The sequence below is a fragment of the Erpetoichthys calabaricus genome, chromosome 8, assembly GCF_900747795.2.
Source record: "Erpetoichthys calabaricus chromosome 8, fErpCal1.3, whole genome shotgun sequence".
NCBI lineage: Eukaryota > Metazoa > Chordata > Cladistia > Polypteriformes > Polypteridae > Erpetoichthys > Erpetoichthys calabaricus.
In genome coordinates, this window is record NC_041401.2 from 145,469,235 (window position 1) to 145,496,812 (window position 27,578).

Below are 27,578 nucleotides of genomic sequence, written 5' to 3' on the forward strand. Positions count from 1 at the left end.
ATGTCAACCACCCATCCGACCTCTTATCTTCAGAGAAATATGATGGCTACTACAATTAAGTCTGTATCCATGAAAACCGATTAACATATATGTGCTCATCCACACTTGGGGATGTGTGTGCCAATTTGCATTAATGTAGTTTGCTTTAATATTAACTCACGTGAAGAGTATACAGAAATGCATTGATCTGCGTATCACTTCACACATTGTAAGGGCATTCAAAGTTTGTTGCAAAATTTGAGAAACTGTTGATTATCTCATACACCAACTATCGCTATTGCAAACCTGGCTTTTCCCTGTGGCCAAAAAAAGTAAGGTTAACAACATTTTCATTTCAGATGACAGTACATGATAGCATCATAGATGGATTGATCACATAATCTACAAGATTTGTTATGAATATTATTCCACGTATGTCAGATTGATATCTTTTTACAAGTTCATTGTTGTCAAATGTTTCCAAAACATTCAGCCTTTTGCAGGATGCGCATGCCAATCTCTACCTGAATGCCATCTTCTGGCAGCTTCTAGCATGTTAGGACAGCTCACAAGCTCTCCTGAATTCTGGTAAAGTTAGGAATTGTTTCTTAAACCAGGGAAACTGATGAAATGCCTTTACTCCTACTCCTTCTTCAAAAATAGGGGCACTAAATCTGTAAGATGAGGCCTGCTACTTGTATACTGGGCCACATCCCCATCACACTTATCAAAGCCTATCTTCATGCAATAATCCCAACTGTTATAACAAACATACATTCATTTACAGTGGCTCTGTGCCAGCTACTTTGAAAACGTTTTCTGTAACCTCAACGTTAATAAAGTCTGGTCTTGATACTGACAATCTGAACAATGTTTGGCCTATCTTTCACTTACCTTTTCTGTCTAAAGATCTCTAATGTTTTGAGGCCTCCAATCTCACTAGTTACACAACATGCAATAAGCTGACGGAACCCTTTCAGTCTGGTTTCAGAACACAGCCTTAGAACAGACTCTGGACAGATATTAGCATATTAATTCTGTTAGACCTTAGTGCAGCGTTTGATACTGTCAAACATGATATTCTACTGTCCACAATGGAGAACATTCTGTGTACCTCTGGCAATGACCTCCAGTCCTATCTGACTGGTAGGCAAGAGTTTGTTGGTCTTGGCAACAGCAGGTCCAGTTCAGCACCGGTCACACAAGGAGTTCCTCAAGGCTCTGTCCTCACCTATCTGCTGTTCTGTATCTACATGCTTCACCTTGACCATATTATTCTTGGTTTTGGACTGGGTTGTCTTTTTTATGCAGATAATACTCAGATCTATTTTAGTGTTAATAGTGAAAGTTCCTTGGAGTCTTCTCAGCTCACAACATGCCTCAGTGAAAATTAAAACCAGGATGGAATATAACTCCTTAAAATTAAACTGTAACAAAACTATTTGGCACTAAAGCTCAGTTTAAGAAAATGAGCACCTCTTCAATTACACTTAGTGATGACATCATCAGACCTTCTACTACTGTAAAGTCTTGGAGTCATTTTTGATTTCTCTCTTTCTTATTCTACCCACATAAACCATATTAAGACGCATTTTTACTTTCACCTCCATAACATTCCCCATCTTTGATGCTAAGAAACCTGTCCTGCTTTTATTACATCTCGCATCGACTACAGTATCTCCCTAATTGCAGGTGCCCCTTCTAAAATGCTAGCATAGCTCCATCTGGCTCAAAACTCTGCTTCAAAAGCCCTTAAGCAGACCTACACAGTCATCCTACTCTATCTTTGCTGGCTCCCTTTGTCTTAAAGGACTGAATATAAAATTCTATTAATAACATACAGAACATTCAATTGTTAGTACCAGACTACATCCGTAAACTCCTCCATCACTATGATGCTGTTTGCCCACTAAGGTCAACTGATTCTGCAAACATCTTTGTGCCCCAATCTGACCTGAACTCTATGGGTGACAAGGCCTTCAGCTTTATACCACCCAAATGTTATGGAATGACCTCCCTAAATTAATGAGATCGTTCATCCTTTTTTAAACAACTTCAGACTCATTTGTTCAGGAAGGCTTTTAATTTGCCCTGACATTCTGACTCTTTCTTTTTGTTTACCCTCTTTGTCCAGATGCTTAGGAAACTGAAGAGAATAATCTTGTTTGTGTCTTACACTTGTTGAAACATTGAAAATACTGTTTAATTTTCCATAAAGACCATATAGGAAACCTGTTTACAACAAGTACACATACACATGCCATTTCATCTCTGGTACATTATTGAGCCAATTTATTTTAACCTTGATATTTATACTTTACATACACAAGTCATAGGTGTATGCATTTAACACTCCTAGTCATTTGTGTTGAAAGCAGCCTTATACTGGAGTCAGCGAGATTTACTTTTGTATCAGAGTGACAAGTCTGCTCTTGAGAAGGTGAACACTTCCAATGACATAAAGCTTCATTGCTTAGGGACTGCATGTCCAAACTTGCTACGTCTGAATGTTTGCTTTCCTTTGACACCTACATGTGGGTCAAAGCTCAGTACGCAAGTAAATTAATGAATAGTACTGGAATGACACCGTGTCTAGGAATGGCATGTTTAAAACCTGCTTAGTTTGCATAAAAATGTACATTATAATCATAAGCTTTGAAACAATTGAAACTCAATATTCACGTACTGAAGAGGACTGGAAAATGAATGAATGGCCAAAATTAAGAAGTTAATTTTGCTTCAAGATGTGACACCTCATTTACAGACTACAGAAAAAGGAATGATAACCTGACCATCACCATACAGTAACAGAAGAAATCCTAAGGAAGTGTCAAACACGTCATTTAATCAGGTAAGCTTTCACAATACTTTCTTTGTGCCAGTTTTAAATTATTACAGGAAACATAATGCAAAAGGCAATATGACTTTTTCACATTTCTTCTTTATGTAAGAATTATTATTGTAATGAGCACTGATAGGGAGATACCACACAGAACTGGTGGTTAAGTGACTCAGTTGAATGGCAAAATTTGTTGTTTCATTAAAAATCACACTGCTCCTCAAACCAATGGTTAGGGCCAAGGGGAATGCCTTGAAATGAGAAATCACTCTTAGGGTCCCATCTCATCTGTAGGTGGAAGTGTCACTCAGTCTCTTTATCTCTATTTATCAGCGTCTCTTCAAATGGCTGCCGAAAATTTTTGTCTCACTTCCAGTACTCTACTCACTTCTTGGTTGTTATATCTATACCGACACACTCAAATTTATAATATATCCTTATTCAGTGCACCTCACAGATTCCTGATCCCTAGAAATGATTGTTCCAGAAAGCTAAGGTGGTAAAAGATCATTCCAAGGGGTCGCTACACCTTTAGAGCACGCAGTGCAAACAGTTAGCTGACCCTTACCATATTTTCTTAATGCAATTGTTGTAGTTGACTCATTAATGTTGAGTAGTCAAACCAGCCAAATTTTAAAGTGCTCAGAAAGCTTTATTTCTTTTCATCTATAACCATTAAAGCAACTATTAAATGCATTACAAATCACAGAAGGCATATTAGTTACAGTGGAATTAATTAGGTTGTTTTCAACACTGATTAATAGAAAAAGGTTCTTTATTGCCAAAGTAAAAACAGATTTCTGCAAGGTTATCTAAAATAATTACAAATTTAAAACAAAAAATCGCGAGTTGTCTCCCCTAGACTTTCTCATATACTCAGATATGGGAATGGATATTTGAGGAGTAAACCACACGACAGTGATTATATTTTTATATTATGTACATTAAAGAACCATCAACAACAAATCAAATCAAATGAATAATATATTGAGCAATTATTATAAAAGTAAAGTTGAATAAATTGGATTCTGCAGCTGCATGATTAAATAATTTGCCATGACAATTTTATTTTGGCGAAGAATTTAGGCAAATTACCACTTTCAGTAAGTGGAAGTGGATCAAAAATTGCAAAAGACTTTAGTAATGTATGTAATGTAATATTTGTACACAAAATTTTGTTTATGTAAAGCAAAAATGTTCTGAAATATGTATGTATTACCAGTTGAATGTCAAATGGAAAATGGCGATTATCTTGAACACCGGTCGTTTTTTGAAAAAATGCAAAGAGACAAAAAAATGCTTAGAATGTGGTGCTTTACCATAATATGATGTGAAATTATTAATTTTTTTATATTTTTGGGGAAATGTTTTAGGTAAAGTACCACTTCCAGTGAGTGGAAATACAGTAGCTCAAAAGTTGGTAGAAATCTACATTTTCTATCTAATAATGCAAAATGCAAAATTTGATTGACCTGAATGAAAGTTTACTCAAGTTCTCATGTTTACACACACACACACACAGAGACACACAGACATAATTCCAAAAATGGTATTTTCGGACTCAGGGAAGTTTTAAAACGTTGAGATTCATCAAAATCTCAAAATCGAATTTTTGGACGATTCCAATATTTTCCCTAAATTTCGTATAGCAGAAAGTAAAAAAGAATAGATTACATAAGTATTTAGTTTTAGAACTATTTTACATTATACAGAATTCCTTTTGCTGCCACCTTCCTTGATATTCCTTGATAAGAAATGTTTCAAAGTTGCAGGCAATAGTCATTCATTTTTTTGCAGTTTGTCTTGTTACTCCATTTTGCATGAAAAGAGGTAAAACAAGTGTGTAACAACTGTGAACAGTGATAAAGTTCCGAGGATGGACTTGTCATCTGCCGTATAAAACCAGTCAGTAATGATAATATCATCACACACAATCTGAGGCATTCCCAGGCCACAGTTACAACATAAATTGCACAAATGTTCTTGGCTGTGAAAAATGTCATGGAAGCAAACCATGAAGCAAGCTTTATCTGGTTCTGCTCAGGAGTAGTAAGCAGCATCATACTCTCCATATACTTACTTGGTGTAACTTTGACACTTTTGTTACAAAAATCATGTTCTTCTTTAGTACCCTTCTAGTCTCACACCACAGCATGAACTTAGCCATGGAACTCTCGGTCAGAATGTCAGTTTAAATTGAGCATTCAAATGACTGAGCCTTTTTAGCCAACAAGAACTTCTGCAGTCTGCTAGCATCTCTGTTATCTGTAAGGCTGGAGGTGTTACTGCACCATTAAAGGCTTACATATCGTATACTATTATAGTATAATCTACCTCTTTTCATATCCTTTCATTATAATCTCAGCTACAAGCTTCTTTACAAGCCATCTAATACTATAAAAAGTGTATAACACATTATACTAATTTGGTGTTCGTTCTTTTCATGCCCCAAGTCCTTTCAAGGATTTTCCAACCATGTAATGTAACAACCAGATTGAAATTATAGATGTATCATCAAAAACAAGTGGTTGGTACATAAGAAACTTTAACAATAACACGATGATGTGTCTGTAAAGTGCATATTGAAATGCATCTGAAGATGCTACTTTTGAAGTGTAATGGCTTGCAGGAAATATCCAGCAGCCATACCACCTATCCTTCAGAACAGGTCATCCACCTGAAGTTAACCACATTTGGGCCCTGCCAGTTCTTGGATGGAAGGCCATTTAGGAAAAGCTTGAGTTGCTGCTGGAAAAGATGATGGAGAGGCCAACAAGGGGCACTTACTCTGTTGTCTGTGTGTTGATCCCGATGCCCCAGTGCAGTGACAGGGACACTTTGCTGCAAAAATGGCACCGTCCTTCAGATGAAATGTAAAATTGAGGCCCTGACTCATTGTGGTCACAAAAGACCACTGGGCATTATTTGTAAAAAGTAGAGTGTATCCTGATGCCCTGGTTAAACTGCCCATCATGGTCACGGCAATTCTGGCCCCCTTATCATTCACCTTCTCTAACTGGCTATTTCTCTCACCCTTCACTGCCTAACACCTAATGTGTGGTGAGCAAACTGGTGCGATAATGCCTGCCGTCACATCATCCATGTGGGACTACACATTGGTGGTGGTTGAAGTGGTTCCCCGTTTGGTTTGAGCAGTAAGAAAAGCACCATACAAATGTAAAGAATTATTATTATTTATTATTAAATATAAGCAACTACTTTCTCAAGCAATTAAAGGCTACTTGTTTGTTTAACTGGTTGCTTTGGGGTTTACTTCTTACATTCACACTTGATCAAATTCATACTTTACAATTATTTAATATTTTGAAGTTTGTTTAGTTTTTTTTTCTGAAAAAAATTATTTGTACTAATAATTGTTTCCTAATTTAGATATTTCTTGTGGTGTGCATCATCATGGACCAGCTGTACTCTGCTCTTCAGACAGAAGTCACTGCGTTTAAGCAACATGTGCAGCAATGTAAGGACAATTTTGACTTGGACACTCTGCATACTGTACTGATTTCACTGACTGAGAATAACCATCAAAAAATTGAAAGTTTAGATGCTCTCCGACATCTTGCAGAGGTGTCTAATTTCAGGGAACAAGCAGTTCAAATTCAATTTGAGGGCAAAGCAAACATTCAGAGCTATATCTCCTGGTTTTTTACATATTTAGATCACCTGAGATCATTAAAGGAAATATTTGATGAAAAAGTAGTGATTCCCCTGTGTGAGAACATTTATGTGAATGATGAAGAGGAAGCACTGGAAACACAGCATCATTCCCCCTATTCTCAACAGTTCAGTTCATTCACTTTGTCAGAAAATTTAAAACATGATTCCATAGCCAAAGTGGCCAATGATCTCTTCAGTCTTCGGCGTAAATGGACAGCTCTTCTGACAACTGGCAAAATCAAGGAGGAATATCTTAATATTCAGAGTGCTCCCAAACACATAAAAGAAAATAAACCAATTGATACAATTCTATGGTTGGTGTCAGATCTGTTCTACAAGTGCTTCTTGGCCGCAAATCTAGCTTCTCACTGGATACATCTCCATCAAAGAAAATACTCCTCAGCTTCTCACTGGCAAGTAAAACTTGACACAGATAACAGAAAAATGAAACAGAAATCACACCAGTTTAAAAGCATTCAGACTGCACTCCGACTTCCCAAAAGGACCAACAATAAAACCCAAATCGAAACAGCAGAGGAGATCAAGAACAAACTTAGAGATGCTAGATTTAATTTGCTTGCATTAATGTGGCGGGATAAAAGAATAAAGATACTAGAAAAGAAGATGAGAGAAAGTTTGCTGAACAGCCAGAACTTGCAACATTTACTAGAGAAGAAGAAAAATGAGATGGACCTTCTACAACACAAAGCAGAAATGGAAGTAAAAGATGGGAGCAAAATGAAACTTCTTAACGAAAAGTACAGCAAGGCTACTTTGGAGGCTCATATTCTAGAAAAAAATGTCAGACTTGAGGAATATCATCAGCGGCTCTTGAAGAGAGACTGGATACTGGAACTTGAAATGCAACCAACATTTATCCGCTATATTGATATGGTAAGTAGTCAATGAGAAATAGTTGCATGCAATGGCTGCACAGATGGATGAAGGCTTAACAGTAAGTAACAAAATGAGTATTTTAAACAGAGCCCAAAACCTGAAGCAAAAATCTTGGTGAAAATGGATCTAACAAGGTTTGATAGTTAGAAAAAAAATTCATGTTTATTAGTCAAAACAAAAGACAAGAATCAAATTCAGAAAACCAAAACCAAGAGATCAAAGTAATAGTATAAGCCAGAACATGCAGAGTTCTTAGAAGAAATCTGTATACTGAGATAATTTGGGAATGCACGATGCTGACCTTTATCTCGTTGTGGCGATGATGTCACATGACGTGCACCTCCGATCATTAAGCCTAGCAACAACATTGCACTTGCACAGCAAAAATTGTGCCATTTATACAACATGGAAGAAAGAATTAAAAAAGAAATGTTCATAAAAATGCATCTAAACAATGCAACCTCTGAATTCATTGACCTTGGAAATCCTCAGAATAACAGCTTAAATACAAACAATTAAAATGGAAACAGATCATGACATTTTTAACTCCAGGGAATGTTTACAGGACATGAGAGTTACGTGATTGAATATGTACTGTAGGTAGAGTATGTGTATGATCTGCCATCTTTGCTTCAGCTATACTGCTGAAACCCAATCAATTCTACAATTGGTAAAAATTATTTTCACATTAGTCTGCATATTGAAGGCTTTGTTCTTGAAAAATAAACCATTGGATTATAACTCCTGCATGCATGTAACATTTCTATAATTGAAAAATAATAAGAAAAAAATATATAATTTAACCAATGCTATAACATACACGATTCTGGTTGGCTTCAGTGGTGTAATTATAGGCATTGTGAGCAGGTCAGTTGCACCAGGGTAAATGGGGTTAGGCTTTCCATATTGACTGCATGGTTTTATTATTAACATGCTTGCCTACATGATATCGAAATGGAAAGATTAATGGTGTCATCATTCTCACAATCTTTAGTATATTCTTGACTAGCCGTCCCCTGCAGCTTCGCCCGTGTAGTAGTGAAACAGGACAGTGAGGAGGGCCCTGCCCAGCTCCCCACTCCTGATGTCATGCTCCCCTCTCCCCTTTGCCCGCAGCCTCTGTCTCGGATTAGTTTGAATATATCGCTCCTGCAAGAGAACTATGATTCTTATCTCGATGAGAGAAGTTGCAAAAACAACCGGAATGTTCAAGCAAATGAAGGAATGGCTGCTGAGGTGCACTAAGCATTGAAACACAGTCAATGAGCTTTGTCCACCCAGTAACACCTGCACTACACTTCAGAAACATATGTGCAGTGCTACTTAGTGTAAGCAGCAGGTAGTGCATCCAATTCAGTCCCCCTTGTCATTGCCCTTGAGAAAAATTGTCAATCATACCTCAAAATCAGTGATGTTTCATGATCAGGGCTTGCAAAGAATCAATACTAGACCTCACCCTTCTCTAAGGATCATTGCATGGTCCAAATTCCATTCTCTTAAAAAAAGTTTTTCATCTTTACGAACGCTTCGCCTGCAGCATGGGAACCACAAGAACTAGCGTTTCTTCGGCTCATTTAGAGGTGACAATTGTGTGCACAATGCTTGATTCCTTTTATATCATAGAATAGGAGCACTAAGTAATAAATGACCTACAAATGACAGCACACTACAAGACACTAACTGCACCATGATAAAATCAGACAACGCACCTCACTCAATTCCTCTTTGATGCACCCCCTGAAATGCCATTTCATACCCCATGGGGCTGCCGGCACCCTGGGGTCAGGAACCCCAGCTTTAACTGGGCTACAGAGGTCTGAAAATGTAATGTTTTAATCTTTTCAATGCATTTACATTTCTCCCACCACTATCTTAATGATTAAGCATAACAAAAAGAATGCCCCTCAGCTGTTTCTTCTGAATTACTGCAATTGGCTGAATTCACCTAGCAACACCACACAATCAGCAGGAAAGAATGTTAGACTTTATTGCATATTGCTGCCATAACTTTGATTATGCTGCTTTGATTTGTGACAACATAAAAAATTATCTATGCAGGCTCAAGCATGAGTATTAAACAAACAAATATGGCAGAGCATGCCTCTATTAGATCTGCAAAGGCACAAAAAAATTTTGAAAATATGATGTAGAATTTTCATCATGTGGTGCTCAGATGCCAGTTTGACTCCCAACTTGCGAAGTTAGCATTCTTCCTTTCAGACATTTCTGAGGAGCAGTCATAGTTCAAAAATATACTTGACATTCTCTCCTTTGCATGCTGTGCAGAAATCGAGCTGATCTGCATCCACAATATTGCAAATTACACCGGATTGTCTACAGTAATAAAACAAACTATTTAATTACTTTCCTGGCATTGTTTGTGGAATGCAGATCCTGCTGCTACATATTACAGAACTACAGCACATGCCCCATAACAGAATAAAATTTAAAGATATGTCTTCATAGGCATGGATTTCACCTTAGAGTTGCAAAAATAAATCTCCATTCTGTGAGGCAGCAACACCAATTTCAGAATTATCTGTACTGCCAATATCTTTCATTGCCAATTGAAAAAAAAAGCAATAATATAATTTTATCAAACAAGTTTCAGGGCTCTAAGAAGAGAAATAATTCTAGTTCACTAAGTCATTTGTCAGTGATGGAATATGCATTACTGGCTCTTGTCAGTACCATGCATTGCATTCTGTAAATCCAAATCATTAGGGTTAGGGTTAGGGTTCTATGGGCAAACAGCATACCTTCCACCTTTGCCTACAGCACTCCTCCTCCAGGTCTGCATACTTGGCTTGCTTCCTCTTGGTAGCTTCCTCCATCTCATCTTCCTAGGGTACTGCCTGTCTTGCTGCCTCAGACATCAGCAATATGTTTGGCCTGAGCATGGTCGCAGTGATGGACTCTGGGAATTAAAGCTGCTTCTCTACATTTGAGGCGGAGTGGTGGCTCTGAGGCCAAGGATCTGCTCTGGCATCCCGAAGGTTGCCGGTTCGAATCCCTGTCACTGCCAAAAGAGATGCTACTCTACTGGGCCCTTGAGCAAGGCCCTTATCTTTCAATTGCTCCACAGGTGCTGTACAATGGCTAACCCTGTGCTCTGACCCCAAGGGGTATGTAATAAATAAAGAATTAAGTCAACCATTAACTGTGAGTCTGGGGTTTTTGCAAGGATAGCTGTTTGCACCCTTGGTTGGCCTGGAACTTTTCTCCCAGTCAGAAAATCAAAGCCTGTATTTTATTAGCTTGAAGTGTGCCTATTTCATCATTATTCATTTTTCACAACATTCTCTAATGTGTGTATATTTCTCACAGACTAATCAATCAACTTTCTCTAATAGCCCACCTAAACAGGACTGAAAACCCCCTCCTCTGTAAAAAAGGCAGTCACTTCAGTGCTTTTTCCTACCTTGAACCTCTCACTGTTAGGACAGACTGAGATCCTGCACTGAAACAAAAGGAAACAAAATTACACCAGAGCAGGGAATTCACTGCTTTTTTTATAATCTACTTTCTTTATGGCATACAATAAACTTCAGCAAGCTTTATTATTTGATTACATTTCAAGAAAAACTTAGATAAAATCCTCTTTTTATTTCCATTTTTGCCTTAAAAACCTTAAAACATATTCAAGACATTTAAAGTTACATAGAAGTTAAGGTAGAATAGGTACACAAATTTTAAAAATTATTAAACTATTTCTAAAAACATAAAATTGCAACAAATTGAAGAATTTGACAAATTAGGTTAAAAATGAATTCATCCTATACATCTCCTTAAAGTGAAAGTAGATCCCAGCCAACACAGGGCACAAGGCAGGAAGCAAACCCCAGGCAGGGCGCCAGCGAACGCAGGGCACACACACATACACCAAGCATACACTAGGGACAATTTAGAATCACCAATGCACCTAACCTGCATGTCTTTGGAATGTGGAAGGAAACCCATGCAGACACAGGGAGAACATGCAAACACCACGCAGGGAGGACCCGGGAAGCGAACCCAGGTCTCCTAACTGCGAGGCAGCAGCGCTACCCACTGCGCAACCGTGGTATAAACAACAAAAGAAAATTGATGGAGTGATACAGTGTGGCAGAGACACTTGAAGGTGCAAGTTCAGAAAGTCGCATAGTGCCCAAAATAAAAAAGAAATGGTCAGATATCAAAGCTGAAATGAAAAGAGAGTCACATCTCACCGTCTGTTTATTCTGTTTCAGACAATATTACAAAAGTTGACCCCTGTGCTGAGGACGCTAATCCATGCGGTGATGGTGCTTCTGCTCACACACCTCTGCCACAGAAACCGCCAGGCGACCTTCTGGCTGTGTGTTGACAGGTGTTGTTCTGGAGTCATAAAATGCAATAGTGGTTGCTGTAATAGCCAATGTGGCCAATTAACTTAGGAAATTAAGGGTTATAGTATGTGATATTGATCACATGTTAAATGAATTGGCTAAAAAATAAATGCTGCATCTGATTTGTTTTTACATTCTGCTAATTACATTCAAACGAAGTTGTAATGCTGTATGATGCACAATGCAACAAACTTTTTGTGGACCATAGAGCAGCACATTAATAACATGGAAATGCTTTCTAATTACATAACCAGATTCATTCCTTGATGGCACCTTTATAGTGTAGCGCTGGTGCCAAATGCCACAACGGATCAGTTCTTATCTTTACATGGCTCTTTTCCAGCAACTTGCTATCCTTAAAAGGCCTGCTTTCCTTTTACCTCACTAGTAGGAAAAAGCACCTGCGACTGTGCGGAGCTGCCATTTTTATAGGCTCTCCAGCTATATATGATGTAATGCCAGCTCATTCTTTTGGTGATTCATCCCTGGCTGATGTAACTTGTCCAGCAGTGTTACAATAGCAATGTGTGTGCAGTTGACCACTCCAGTTACATTTGGAAAACCTGACGTTGCTGTGAATTGTGCTTTCATGTTTGCCAGCTCAACCGGAGTGTAAGCGAATAATACCATCCTATACAGCTGGCATGGCGTGACAAAGTGATGACTGAGAAATACCCAATCAGTCAGCCAATTCAAGCTGAAAAGCTCCTGTGGCTAAAAAACAGAGAGTGGACAGAACTTACAAAGGAGCAGGCAGAGCCCAATTCCTCAAAGACTGCCTTTGTAAACCCGGAGCCAGTTCAGCACACAGCATCAAGAGGATAACTCTTAGAAATCAAAATCGACTTAGAAGCCAGTCATCATCATCTCTAAAAATGCGCTCTCTTCTAATTCCTCGATTTGCGATGTCTTCTAACAATGCTAAAGCAGCTATGGTAGTTAGTTAGAATAGTTTGGCCATTCGGTGCACCATTATATTGTTACAGAATGATTACAATCAAATTAATTACATTTGTAAGTGACATACAATTAATTTCAGTGTATTTGATAAAATCCACATCATAGATGTGAATCTAAAAAAGAAAAGCAGACCACAGAAACAGTAACAATGCTTTGATGCTGGGTGCCACCAGTTTGCAAAACCAAGCAGAAAACTGCGTACACAAGGTTGGGGGACTGAAAATGTGTGTGGCTTTATGGCAAGTTTAGTTTTTATACATCTTGAAGTGTGCGTGGAAACGGGCATATGCAACATTTTTATACGAGGCCCCAGATCTTTATATCAAAGGAAAGAATAAATTAGGAAAAATGAGTATCAAACACTACCCAGTTTTAAACAAAAGTTTTGACATTTTGGTTTGTAGCTGTTGGTAATACATAATTACATGTACAGTGGATTCAAAAAGTATTAAAAAAAAACTTCACATTCTGCCCACTTTAACGTGAATTCGTTTTAATTGTAATTGGGTACATGTGCCATTTTTTGCCCATCAATCTACCTGTGCACTCAATAATCAATAATGACAAAGCGAAAAGCTTCTTTCATAAAGGTTCGCAAATTTATATACAAAAAAGTGAAAACTCTCATTCATATACTGTAAGTATTCAGACCATTAATTTAATACTTTGTAGAAGCTCTTTTGGCAGCACTTACAGCTTTGAGTCTTCTTGGGTAAGTCTCTACAAGATTTGCACACCTGGATTTGGGTAGTTTCTCAGATTCCTCCTAGAAGATTCTCTCAAACACTGTTCAATTGGATGAGAATGATGTTCTTAAGTCTGGGCTGGTATCAAAGCCACTCTAGTATGGTCTGGGCAGTATGCTTCAGGTTATTGTCAAGCTGAAAGGTGAACTGTCCCTCCAGTCTGCGGTTGCATGCACTCTAGAGTGAGGTTTCTTCAAGGAATTCTCTGCATTTGGCTGTATTCACCCTTTCTTCCATAGGTATGATATTAGGCAGCTGAAGAGCAGGCCCTGGTTTTCACCAGATATAGTAATTGTAGCCCTGCTTAAATGTTCAATTCTTGTCTCATCAGACCAGATAATTTTTTTCCTTATACTCAGAGTCCTTTAAATGCCGTTTGGCAAACACCAAATAAGCTGTACATATTACTTTAATTTATGAGTGGCTTCCGTCTGATTGAAGTAACACATCTGAGATGGCCATCCTTGAAAAGGATTCTCCTATCTCAGCAGAAGACCTCTAAAGCTCTGTTAGAGTGACCAGTTACTCACTTTAGCCAAACAATCAACTGTAGGAAGAGTCCCAGGGGTTGTAAACTTCTTCAGTTTTGCAACTACTGAGGCGCACTATGTTCATGAGAGCACTCAAAGCTTTAGAAATGGTTTTATCCTCTTGACCCTGATCTATTCCTCACCAAATTTTTATTAAGGATGTCTATAGAGAGTTCCTTGGACTTCATGGCTTGGTTTGTGTCCAGACATACTTTTTGTGAATTGTAGGATATTATATACACAGGTGTGTGCATTTCTTATGATATCCAATCATTTCAGTTTACCAGAAGTGAACTCCAATCAAATTCTAGACCCATCTCAAGGGGAATTAAAGCGAACAGGATGCACCTGACCACAATTTGGAGTGCCACAGCAAAGGCTCTAAATACTTAAATGAGAGATGTCAGTTTTTGTTTTTTAAAACATTTACAAAATTTCTGAAAATGTTTCCACTTTTTTTTTTTTTTTTTTTTTTTTATATATTTTTTTATATTTTTATTTTATTAATTTTCATTGTAATCATTCCATACAAACAGATCAATTTATAACCCAACAAATTTGAAAACAAATCAAACCCCATCCCTGAGAAGGAGAGCTTAGCTAAAGGAAAATTTCTTTAAGCTTTTTAATAAGGCAACATTAGACAAAAGAAGGGGAGAAGTAAATATCTATATAAATAAGAGATGGAGAAGGGAGTTAAATGCAATAATAGTTAATTCTCTTATTCTAAAATAATATTGATTAAATCCTGCCAAGTTTTGAAAAAATTTTGTACAGATCCTCTAACTGAAAATTTGATTTTTTCCAATTTCAGATAATATAAAACATCAGTTTCCCACTGACTTATAAGAGGAGAATTAGGATTCTTCCAATTTAACAAAATAAGTCTGCGTGCCAAGAGTGTAGTGAATGCAATCACCGTTTGTTTGTCCTTCTCCAATTCAAGTCCATCTGGAAGGACACCAAACACAGCTGTTAGTGGGTTAGGAGGGATTGTGATACTAAGGCTGTCTGAGAGGCACTTAAAAATTTTTGTCCAAAATGATGTTAGTTTGGTGCAGGCCCAGAACATGTGACCCAGTGAGGCAGGAGCTTGGTTGCAGCGCTCGCAGGTTGGATCCTGGCCTGGAAACATTTTGGACAGTTTTAAGTGAGACAGATGAGCTCGATATATAATTTTTAGTTGAATAATTCTATGCTTTGCGCATATAGAACTCGAGTGAATTCTCTGCTTTGCTACCTTCCACTCCTTTTCTGAAATATTGATTAAGAGATCTTCTTCCCAATGTCCTCTTGGATCTTTGAAAGGTAGGGACTCTAATAAGATTTTATATATTGCGGAAATAGTGTTTGTTTCCTCAGAATTGAGCAGTATTTTTTCCAGCATTGTGGAGGGTGCAAGGTGGGGGAAATCGGGCAATTTCTGTTTAACAAAATTTCTAATTTGAAGATAGTAAAAGAAATGTGTAGCTGGGAGGTTAAATTTTGAACGTAATTGTTCAAAAGATGTAAATATGTTGTCTATATAAAGATCTCTGAGCATTTTAATCCTAAAACTTTTCCAGGTATTAAAAACTGGATATACTTGCGAAGGTTGAAAGAGGTGGTTCCCTTGCAGAGGTGCCACTGATAAAAGATTTTCCATCTTAAAATGCTTCCTAATTTGGTTCCATATTCTGAGTGAGTAAAGCACAATTGGGTTATTAGTATATTTGCGATAACTTTCATTTATTGGAGAGCAGAGCAGGGAATATAAAGAAGTACTACAGGATTTTAATTCTATTGCAGACCAAGCCTGTGTATGTGCATTTATTTGTGTCCAGGTTTTTATGGCTTGTATGTTTGCTGCCCAGTAATAAAACTGAAAATTAGGTAAAGCCATGCCACCGTCTGCCTGAGGTCTTTGTAGGGTCGCTCTTCGGATACGTGGGTGTTTCCACTTTTTCATTATTGGTTACTGAGTGTAGATTGATGAGCGAAAATGGGACATTTATCAGTTGAAAATAAAATCTATAACACAATAAAGTGGTCAGAAGGCAAAGGGGTCTGAATACTTTCTGAATCCACTGTATAACATTATAAACCAGTTCCTATATAGTCCATAAAAATAATTACTAAGACACACTGATGGTGCTGAATCAACATTTTTAAATCCAGAAACAAGTACAACACAGCAAACTGGATTGCATACCCACAGGAAAAGTTTAGCTTGCAGTAAATAAAAACAGCCCTCTCCACTGGAAAGCACTACTGCTTCTGATCTGAAAAATAGCAAAAGTGTTTTGTCAGCCTCTTAGTCAACTGCTGGATCATCTAATGTAAGAGAAAATTCTCCAGAAAAAAAGAAACACTCATTTGAATTTGAAAAATTTCTTTAGGGTGTAAATTGGAAGGAGTTTTGGCAGCTCATTCGTCTTCCCAGCTAGGATCAAAGTCATAATGCTTCTTCTGTCATCACTCCCAAATGTTTTCTTGATGGAATTAGTTTTTAACCTAAATAAGCAAACCACAATGGGCTCCTTTCTCTAACTTAGTAACAATGTATCAACAAATAAAAGGGACTGTCTCTCTGTTGTGTTTTCACAACACAAACACTTTCTTTAACTTCTCTAGGTCAAAGATATATCTATACTTCAGCAAAATATAAAGGAATGAGCATGACAAACATTAATTTAACCAGCTAATATGCATATTAGTGAGACAATCAACAAAAAATACACAACACAACATAGTGATTTAACCTGCCAAAGCAGGAATGAATAAACATTACAAAGTCTCCTGTCCAAACAAGTTCAGATGCAAGTCTCCCTACTGACATACCAATACCAGCATATTAACTCACAGCAAGCTAATTATGAGCTGCAAATGAACCTTTGATGACAGATGTATACTGTCTCACATACTTGACCAGGTCAAGAGGCAAGTGTACTTCCTTCTACACCACCATGCCACTCTAAAAGTAAAGTATCTACCAAAACAACACCTCACACAAAATGCCTAACTGTTTCAGGCAAAGCACGTGTTACACCTAACTAACTGTGTCACAATATTTGTGTAAAGAAGGGCAAATCGACGTCCTACAAACCAAGGTTGTACTCAGTATACTTATTATTAGACAAGATAATTTATAGGAAGAGGCCTCAAGCAAATACACGTAAATTTGTTAATCAGATAATTGTAGTTGGTAGCCTCATAATATCATGGACCCAGGTTTAACTTGCACTTTCCAGTTTTTCCTTCCAAATCCAAAACTTACGTTAAATGGCAACTCTAATGTGATGTGATGTAGAGATTTGTGCATTTGTGATCCCCTGATATGGCATGTTGGGCTAACTTCTGGCTCAAGCCTGTTGCCTCAAGAACTGCCCCCTCAGAACTCTGTAACTAGACTGTGCATGTTCAGATAATAAATGAATATAATCATAAACTCACAGAAAACTCACATTAATATGAATCTTCTAAGCATGTACAGTTCATCTCGTCGGATCATCTTTGTCACTGCAGTCTCAGATCAACTTGCAGATTATTATTGTAGTCAGCATGGGTTGTTGGTAATCCAAACGATTTGGACATATTTTTTGTTTTTGTTTTGTGTAAGAAAATCACACGGAGATGAGGCATTGAAAGGGTTTAAACAAATAGTAGTCAGAAAATTACAATGAGGATAAGAAATTACAAGATTGTAAAATAGTGAGCAACTAAGCCAAAATGAGAAGCAAAAAAATCAAAGTCAAGAATATATAGCAAAAATGGTTCCTAACAATAAGAAGATTTTCCCTAAGCATATTTTCACAACATACCATTCATGTTTTGAATTTAATACAAAAACCTGGATCCATAATTCAGTGTTTATTGTGTACATTTTGTTTTTGCCATTTCCTCATGTATTAATTATGTATTTCTGGACATTCAATATTCTATTCATTATTAAAAAGACATTAGCACATTTCTATTTTGTGGTGCAAATTTATGTATGCCACCATCCTGTTAATAGTAACTGTTGTGACTAGAGAAAATAATTTTGTATTGCAGGACAAAGAGAGGAAGGCAAAGTGGGATAAAACAAAGAATAGCTAAACAGAATGAGGTAAAAAACAGGCAGACAAGCCAAACATTAAAGGGCAAAAGTCATAGCAAAAGAATTTCTCATTACCTAAATATATTTTCCTAAATAACTAATTAGTTTACAAGAGAGTGTGTTTTGTTTTTATAAATTACAATATCAAATGTCTGTTCTGCTGTTTTCGAGAAAGCAGCTAACTGAAATTGTAAAGACGTAGTTAAAAGACGGAACAAACTTCTAAACTAAAAATCTATCAATACACAAAACACTAACCAGAAATCTTTATTTGAAAAATCAAAGAAGAGGGATCGATAGTGGAGTTTTCTTTTAAGCAAAGCACACACTAATGAAGAGAATTTGTTTGTTATTAACCACAATCTCAGATAGTCAGGAAGTGCATGGCACTGACCTTTAAACTGTCACGCTGATGATGCCATATACTATGCACTCTTGGTCATCCCTAGTAGCAAAACCAAAGCCACCAGAAACAAACCTGGTGACACTTGTAATAAGCAATAATGGTGATGTAGTATAATGTCCCTAAATAATGTTGAAATCACAATTTAAATGCTAAAATTGAATTCTACATGTATAGAAACCTTTAAGAGAAGAAAAAGAATCCAAAAAGATGTAGAAAAGGATCAGAAAAAAAAGTAAGCCCAAGTCATCTACGGAACCAACTTTTCTACTGAATTGACAAAGTTACTATCAACAAAAGAGAAATTCAGAGGAAAGTGAATTCACAATGGCAACTAAAGGACGTCACAAAAAATGTATAAAAAACATATCAATAATATGGATAAATTTTAATTCTGTTTTTTATGAGTATTTTTTGAAAATAATTTCTTTCTGTAGTTTAGATAGTATCTATCTATCTATCTATCTATCTATCTATCTATCTATCTATCTATCTATCTAAACTACAGAAAGAAATTATTTTTCAAAAAATACTCTTAAAAAACAGAATTAACAGTAACAATACTTGTTGTAGGTCCAGAGGATAGATGAGCATACATGGGTGGGCTTTGTGACATCATCGTCTCCACTATTTAAGATGGCGGTACAATCACCTCAATGCCCTTGTTCTTGAGACTCCTCTTTTTAAATACGCCATCTTCCTCCATTTTATTATTAGAGTTAGTAAAAGTTAAAAGAGAAACACATCCTGCTGGTTTAAATAATGTTAGCATTATTCTGCTGAAAAATAAAAGGAAAAGGCAGAAGGAATATGTTTGTGAAGGACCAGGGGCCTCATGCATAACAGCATGTGTAGAATTCACACTAAAACATGGCGTACGGACAAAAGCGGAAATGTGCATACGCACAAAAAAATCCAGATGCATAAATCTGTCAGATATCAAAGTCACCGTTAAAAGGCAAGTCGTAGCCCACCGTCTGAGTGTCATATGAAAGCTTATTAGGGTACAGAGAAAAGAAAAAAAATAGGCACACAGTGGGAAAAAACCTCGAAATATCAACTTTAATCTTGAAATTTCCACTTTAGTCACGTAGTTTATTTTGTTATTAAAGTAGAACATCATAAACTTCATCTTAAAATCATTTAATTTACTAGTTTCTCAAATACCATCATAACTAAAATAGCTCGTTAAATGCTTTGTTTTGTATATGTTCTTCTATGTGCTCTATAATAATACATTTTATTTATTTGTAGGCTCCTTTCTAAACACTCAAGGACACTGAACAATAGATAAAACACAGATTAGAAACAAAACTAAAATACAAAAATTAAAATCAGACAGAACAATTATAATCAAGGAGAAAAAGCAGTCTTAAACAAATGAGTTTTAAGTTTAGATTTGAAAAGTGAAAATGATTCAATATTTCTAAGCTCAGTAAGCCCAAGTATTGGTATTGGCCCAAGATGGTAGTGAGTTCCAAAGCTGGGGAGCAGAGCAACTGAATGCTCTGCTCCCCATAGTGGTAAAATGGACGAAGGGGACAGTCAAGTGGATGGAGGAAGAGGATCTAAGGGTACAGGAGGGAATGGCAACATGGAGGAGATCAGACAGATATGGAGGGGCAAGGTTGTGGATAGCCTTAAAATTTAACAGAAGAATTTCGAATTGAATGCGGAACTTAACTGGAAGCCAGTGAAGCTGCTGCAGAACGGGAGTGATATGGTAAATAGAGGAGATTCTAATAATGATGTTAGCAGCTGAATTTTGGACCAGTTGAAGCTTATAAAGAGATTTGCAAAAAAGACCAAAGAAAAGGGAATTGCAATAATCCAGACGAGAAGTGACAAGGCTATGAACAAGGATAGCAGTAGTGTGGGGAGTGAGGGAGGGGCGAATACGATTAATGTTACGCAGGTGGAAATATGCATATCGGGAAATGTTATTGATGTGGGGCTGAAAGGATAAACTACTATCAAGGATGACACCCAGACTTTTAACCTGTGGGGAAGGGGAGACAGAGGAATTATCAATAACAAATGAAAAATGATCAGTTTTGGATAATGTTGATTTTGTACCAATGAGAAGAACCTCAGTTTTGCCACTATTTAATTTAAGAAAATTTGAAGAAAACCAGGATTTGATTTCTGCTGTGCAATCAAAAAACGAGGAGGGTGGAAAGGAAGCAGTAGGTCTGCTAGTGAGAAAGAGCTGGGTGTCATCAGTATAACAGTGGAACCTAATGTTATATTTACGAAAGATATTTCCAAGGGGAAGGAGGTAAATAATAAAAAGGAGGGGCCCCAGGACAGAGCCCTAGGGCATACCTGAAGTAACAGCGGTAGGTTGGTATGTGAAAGTTTTAAGCTGAAAAAACTGAGTGCGGTCTGAGAGGTAGGATCTAAACCAATCTAGTGGAATGTGGGTAATGCCAATCAAAGATAATCTATTGAGAAGAGTAGTGTGACAAATAGTGTCCAATGCCACACTCAGATCAAGGAGGATGAGAATGGTAATTAATTAAACTAGAATCAGCTGCCATAAGGAGGTTGTTAGTAATTTTTATAAGTGCCATTTCTGTACTGTGGAGGGGACAACAACCAGACTGGAACTGTTCATACAGATTATTTTGAGATAAATGAGAATGAAGTTGAATAGTCACTATTTTTTCAAGAATTTTGGAAATGAAGGGTAGATTAGAAATAGGACGAAAATGACTGAAATTAGTCAGATCGGTTCCAGGTTTTTTCAGTATTGGTGTTATTGCAACAGTTTTAAAGATGAAGGAACAGTACCAGTAGTGAGAGAAGAGTGGATTATAGCAAAAATAAGAGGGACCAGAGAGGGGAGGCAGGCTTTGACCAGAACTGTAGGGAGGGAGTCCAGTTGACAGGTGGATGGCTTAGACTTACAGACAAGATCTGAGATTTCTGAGAAAGTAGGAAGCTGAAAAAAGGAAAATGAGTGAGTTGGTGTGTGAAATTCAAATGAAGTACTGGAGGAATCCGTACCGAGAGATTTTCATTAAAAAAGGACATAAGGGAATTGCAAAAATCAGTTGAGTAAAGGTGAGAAGGTAAAGAATCTGGGGGTTGTGTGATATTATTAAGCAGTGAAAACTTGGTGTTGCCTTCATTGGAAGAAATAATGTGAGTATAATAGTAAGATTTAGTTTGGGCAATATGTCCTTGTAATAAAGTATATGGTTTTTGTACATCACTTTTTTTATACAACCATTCAAGTTGCATGCCTTTGGCTTTCAAAAGCCAAAGTTCAGGTGTGAACCAGGGAGCAGAAAAGGAGAAAGAAACAGGTCTAGTTTTTAATGGAGCGAGAGAGTTAAGAATACCATTAAGTCCAGTGTTATAGTGTGAGACCAGTTCTTCAGGAGTGGATAAATTATGAATGCCCATAAGGGAATCAATACTAGAGGAAAAAGAGTCTAAGTTAATATTCTTAATATTACGGAAAGACATGAGACGGGAAAGCTTAGTATTAGAAAGTGCAAGTTTAACATTGAATGAAATAAGAAAATGATCAGTTATGGGGAGTTCATCTGCAGTACAATCAAGTGGGGTAACTCCATGTATGTGAATCACTACGTGCTTCTTAAACTGACTTTCTCTTCCTCCGACAAAACACAGAATCCATTACATTCGTGATATTACAGCTCTCTGAATAATTAAAATACTGAGATGTATACTTGATATCATTTTCATGATGATAGGAGTTAAAGTATGTTATTAAACATGGGAACACAGTGGTGCAGTGATAGTGTCAAGCTGGCGCCCTGTCCACAGATTGTTCCTACCTCCCACAAGATGCTTGCTGTGCCGTTCGCGACCTTTAATTAAATAATTTACTGCAGCAGTACTGTCTCTTTCAAACACACTAACCCCCAATTCCTGTCCTTCGTTTTCTTTCTCCAAGTAACTGTTCGCCACACAATCAGCTCTGTAATAGATGTTAAGCCATCTGTAAGCTTAGAACGCAGATTCTTCAAAACTTTTAAGGAACATTGAAATATCTTTGTAGTACATGTTTAATTATTCCATCCATCTATCCATCTATTGTCACGCCAGCCCCAGCAAGAATACAGCGCGAGGCAGGAGCAATCCATGAACGGAGCGCCAGCTCCTCGCTAGCGCTGCGGCACCGTGTCCTCACATGTTTAATTATTAACAATATAGATTATTTAAATGATGTTATCATTTTATCTGTATAATGTAATAAACATATTTTGCTGCATTTCATCTTAAAAATGATATCATCATCATATGTAAATACGCTCTTTATAAAGTGGCACAGGTTGTGCAATATTATATCTGTATCGCAAGTTTACAGTGAGGTGATTGTACTACTAAGTACAAACAGTTCTACCGGGAGCACTTGATGGATTGATTGAGTGCATTTATAGTTCTTGGGATGAAACTGTTTCTGAACTGCAAGGTCCGTACAGGAAAGCCTCTGAAGCGTTTGCCATTTGAGATTAGTTCAATAGACTGTGTGCATGTCTGAGGCAGCGTGTGCTTGATGCTGTATACCGATAATTCTCTTTCCGATCAGCTGCTGTAGAGCTGTGATTCCACACTCAGATACAGTGGGATAAATACTCTGAGTGGTGCATTGACAGAAACAACGCTAAAGAAGCTATGGTATTTGGAATAGTTTGGCCATTCCGTGGACCATTATATTGTTACAGGTTAATTACAATCAGATGCCTTAAACTAATAAACAATATGCAGATAATTTCAGTGTATTTGATAAAGCCACGTCAGGGATGAGGATCTAAAAAAGAAAGGGAAACCTCATTATAACAAAAGCACTGCTTTGACGCTGTGTGCCGCCAGTTTGCAAAACCGAGCAGAGAACTTGCGTACACCAAGCATTTAGCTGGCGTGAAAATGTGCGTGGCTTTACGGCAAGTTTAGGTTTTATACATCACAATGTGAGTGTGGAAACGGACTTACGCAACATTTTTGTACATACGCACCATTTATACATGAGGCCCAAGGAGATGAAAACAAATTGGAAGATCAAAACAAAACTGTAACTACCAAGCCCAATACCTGAAACAAAAAAAAAATGTGAAAATACCATGCAAAAGGTCTTGACTCAAAAATACTTCAGCACAACTGTTAGCTAAAGTTTCTTTGTGTATCCAAAATCTTGAACATAAGGAAATAGCATGCTGCCATTTTAAATACCATAATGCAGGCACTGGGCAAACTTAGCTACTAATGAGGAGAGGCATCCTAGATAGCTAATCTGCACATGCTTATTTAGTTTCCCATTCCCCATTTGTGTCGCGCCTGCTCTGCTTCTCTGCTTATCCACAGTGACAAAGGAAAATACTGCTGTTTTTTTTTTTTTGTTTGTTTGTTTAAACTAAAGTTAAACTGCACTTTCTTCATTCAGCCAGACCCCCCAGGCATACTATGCCACAACAATTATCTTGAATAAGCAGACTATTCACACACTATGAGTCAGCTCCCATCAAGCAAATCAACATCACAAGGTTACCTCACATAGAATTTCACTAAGGTAGCTGACCTACACATTGGGCTAATAATGACAAGTTAGTAACGACCAAAATCCAACATAAATAGTTTAAGTAAAACTGCACTGCAGACCATAACCAGTTTACTTTTGATAATCAGGGTCATTATCTCCTATAAATAAGTACGACATAACAATTCCAATAATAATAATAATAATAATAATTCTTTACATTTATATAGCTCTTTTCTTTGTACTCAGATTGCTTTACAGAGTGAGTAGGGAGCCTCTTCAACCACCACTAATGTGCAATATCTACCTGAAAGATGCAATGGCAGCAATTTTGCACCAAGTACGCTTACCTCACATTAAATGTTAGGTAGTGAAGAGGTAAGAGACAGTTAGCAAGTTAGAGACATTGGATGATTAGGAGCCAGAATGACAAGGCCGTGGTGAGCAATTTAGCCAGAACATCAGGGTATACCCTACTCTTATCAAAGTGATTCCCAAGGATCTTTAATGTCCACAGGACCTTAGTTTTACATCTCATTCGAAGGACAGTACCATTTTTTCAGCACAGTGTCCCCATCACTGTACGGGGGTATTTTGATCCATACACAGAACAAAGGGTAAGCAGCCCTTGCTGGCTTTGCCCACACCTCTTCCATCAGCAACCCAAGCTTTTCTTGATGGTCCCTCATCCACGTACTGGCCCAGCCTGAACTTGCTTAGCTTCAGGTAGATGACCTGTTCTGAAGTGCATGTGCTATGGCTGCTAATATGTTAGATACTGTATATGAGAAAGTCAGAAGATGAAAAGAAATTTGAACCATATTTTTACAGATCAATCAGATTTTATATAAGTAAGAAATCTAAAGGTAAGAAAATAATGTGTAGTTCATATGTCCCCTTATAGTATGCTTGAAGATTAAAGTTACATTTGTCACCTCAGAGATAAACTTGAAATGCACACTCACATACAAATGTCCAATATGTTGAGAAAGGAAATTCCACCAGTTAATCTCAATGTGGTGGTGTGATCTGTGATAAGTGCTATAAAAATAAAGACAAATCAATTGATTGAGTAGAAACAGTACAAAGACAGAGTTATATATGTTAAGGTGCTTTTTTATGAAGACCTAACACAGATCTTCCTAATTTTTTGTGGAGCTTCAGGAACTTTGCAAAGAAAATGAAGAGAAGCTGAAAAACAAAGGAGAAGAATTCAGCCAAGAACCACAACAGTGCAGCCTGATGTCCAGTCTGGATTCATTTTCCATCCTCTCATGCTCCTCCAGTACACTTTCTTTGAAATAAATAACAACAGGAAATCATTTTTGAATATTGTGCTCCTAACCAGCTGCTAACAGGTGAGTTACCAAAGCGTTTCCAAGAGCACTGACACATTGCAGACCGCACATAGATTATTATGCTATAGCTGCTCTGTGGTTTACAGTCAGCGAGGTCAAGACTGAAAAAAGCTAAATAATGTCTCTTGCATGGGAAAGGAAAATATGAAAGATCCTCAGAGGCAAGTGGTGACTTAACCCCTTCAAGTCCTGTTTGGAACTTTAACTGAAGTATGCCCTATCTTCAAGGGATTTACTTTAAAACTACAAAGGATTTGTTTTGCTCACACAGATAAATGGTTTGTGCACTTTTTTGAAATTAATTTTCAGTTTACAAAAGAAACTTGAAATCTTTTCACAGTTAACCATCTAGAACATTTATACTGTTTTCTCATTATATTCATTTTTATTTTTGCACAAATTTGGGAAATTTCTGTAATGTTGTAACATGCCATTTCTAATGAAAATACATATAATGTATATAGGAAGGTGCTAATTCTGTAAATAAAACAAGATTTCACAGTACACCTCTGATTCACAGGAAGATCTGTTACTAAGAAAATTGTGTAGAACTTAACTTTTTGCATGAATTTTTCTCCTTTTGTAAAATAGCTATTTAAGTGCTTGCCTTCTTTAACCTTACAACATTTTACACCCATTATAATTTCTATCAAGATATCATTCTCAGACCCATTTAATCTAATACTTGGGTAGCTGAATGCATAAGGGTCTAGATGTAGAACTCTGGAGCTTTGCTGAACAGCCAATCAGATTTCATGTTTATACATTACTAGCAAAATACCCGCGCTTCGCAGCGGAGAAGTAGTGTGTTAAAGAGGTTATGAAAAAAAAAGGAAAAATTTTAAAAATAACGTGACATGATTGTCAATGTAATTGTGTTGTCATTGTTATGAGTGTTGCTGTGTTTTATATATATAAAATACACACACACACATATAAACATATATATACATATACATATACACATATATATACATATCTACATATATATATATATATATATATATATATATATATATATATATATATATATATATATATATATATACATATACACATCCACATATCAACATATATATATACACATATATACACACACACACACACATATATATATATACACATATATATACACACACATATATACATATATATATATATATATACACACACACACACACACACATATATATATATACACATACAGACTTTTGCCTTGTATGTAGATCGGGGTAATTACATTCATTGCATTCCTAGTCTGAATCAAAATCTGATTGTATGGGTGGTTACCTGGCACTGTAGGGTTGCCACCAGTCCTTTAAAATACGGAATCGTGCCGCGTTTGAGAATGAAATTGCGCGTCCCGTTTTGAATCAATACTGGACGGGATTTATCCCGTATTTTTTTTATCATTTTTTTTTTAAAGCAGCGTCTCATGCAAATCATCCCACACGCATTTTATGAAGATGCCTCCTTTCCTACTTTTGATTGGGTAATACTTGATGTCATCGTTAGTTTGATTGGTCTTTTTAACTGTCCAGTGAGGAGGGCGTGTGTTTTAAGTAGAGTCTGCAAAGTGTTGGCACTGAGATGTGGCGTCAGCGCCATAGTTGAAGCCCCTAACGTTGCGGTTAGCAAGTCGGCTAACATCCGCCATGTGCCGTCTTTCAGTTGCGAGAAGCAGATCATAGAATGGTTGAAACTGTTGCCCCTAACGTTGCGCCACGGCGTGTGGTTCGTTTATACCTCGTGTCTTCTCATTAAACTTTTATCTCGCGAATATGTTATTGCAATCCGCAGCGGGAGCGTTTCTATAAACTTAATTTAAACTTACGTTTTACACCGTGCTTTTGAATCACAATCTGATTGTATGGGTGGTTACCTGGCACTGTAGGGTTGCCACCAGTCCTTTAAAATACGGAATCGTGCCGCGTTTGAGAATGAAATTGCGCGTCCCGTTTTGAATCAATACTGGACGGGATTTATCCCGTATTTTTTTTATCATTTTTTTTTAAAGCAGCGTCTCATGCAAATCATCCCACACGCATTTTATGAAGATGCCTCCTTTCCTACTTTTGATTGGGTAATACTTGATGTCATCGTTAGTTTGATTGGTCTTTTTAACTGTCCAGTGAGGAGGGCGTGTGTTTTAAGTAGAGTCTGCAAAGTGTTGGCACTGAGATGTGGCGTCAGCGCCATAGTTGAAGCCCCTAACGTTGCGGTCAGCAAGTCGGCTA

The 27,578-nt window shown here is 37.2% G+C and overlaps 1 protein-coding gene across 1 annotated transcript; it reads left to right on the plus strand.

The window, feature by feature from the left end:
* The first annotated feature begins 2,566 nt into the window (after positions 1–2,566).
* LOC114656771 (uncharacterized) lies at positions 2,567–26,042 on the plus strand. Its single transcript, XM_028808384.2, has 3 exons — positions 2,567–2,830; positions 6,209–7,387; positions 25,142–26,042. The coding sequence occupies exons 2-3, from the start codon at positions 6,233–6,235 to the stop codon at positions 25,286–25,288; spliced, it is 1,302 nt and encodes a 433-aa protein (XP_028664217.1). The 5' UTR covers positions 2,567–2,830; positions 6,209–6,232; the 3' UTR covers positions 25,289–26,042.
* Positions 26,043–27,578: the final 1,536 nt, after the last annotated feature.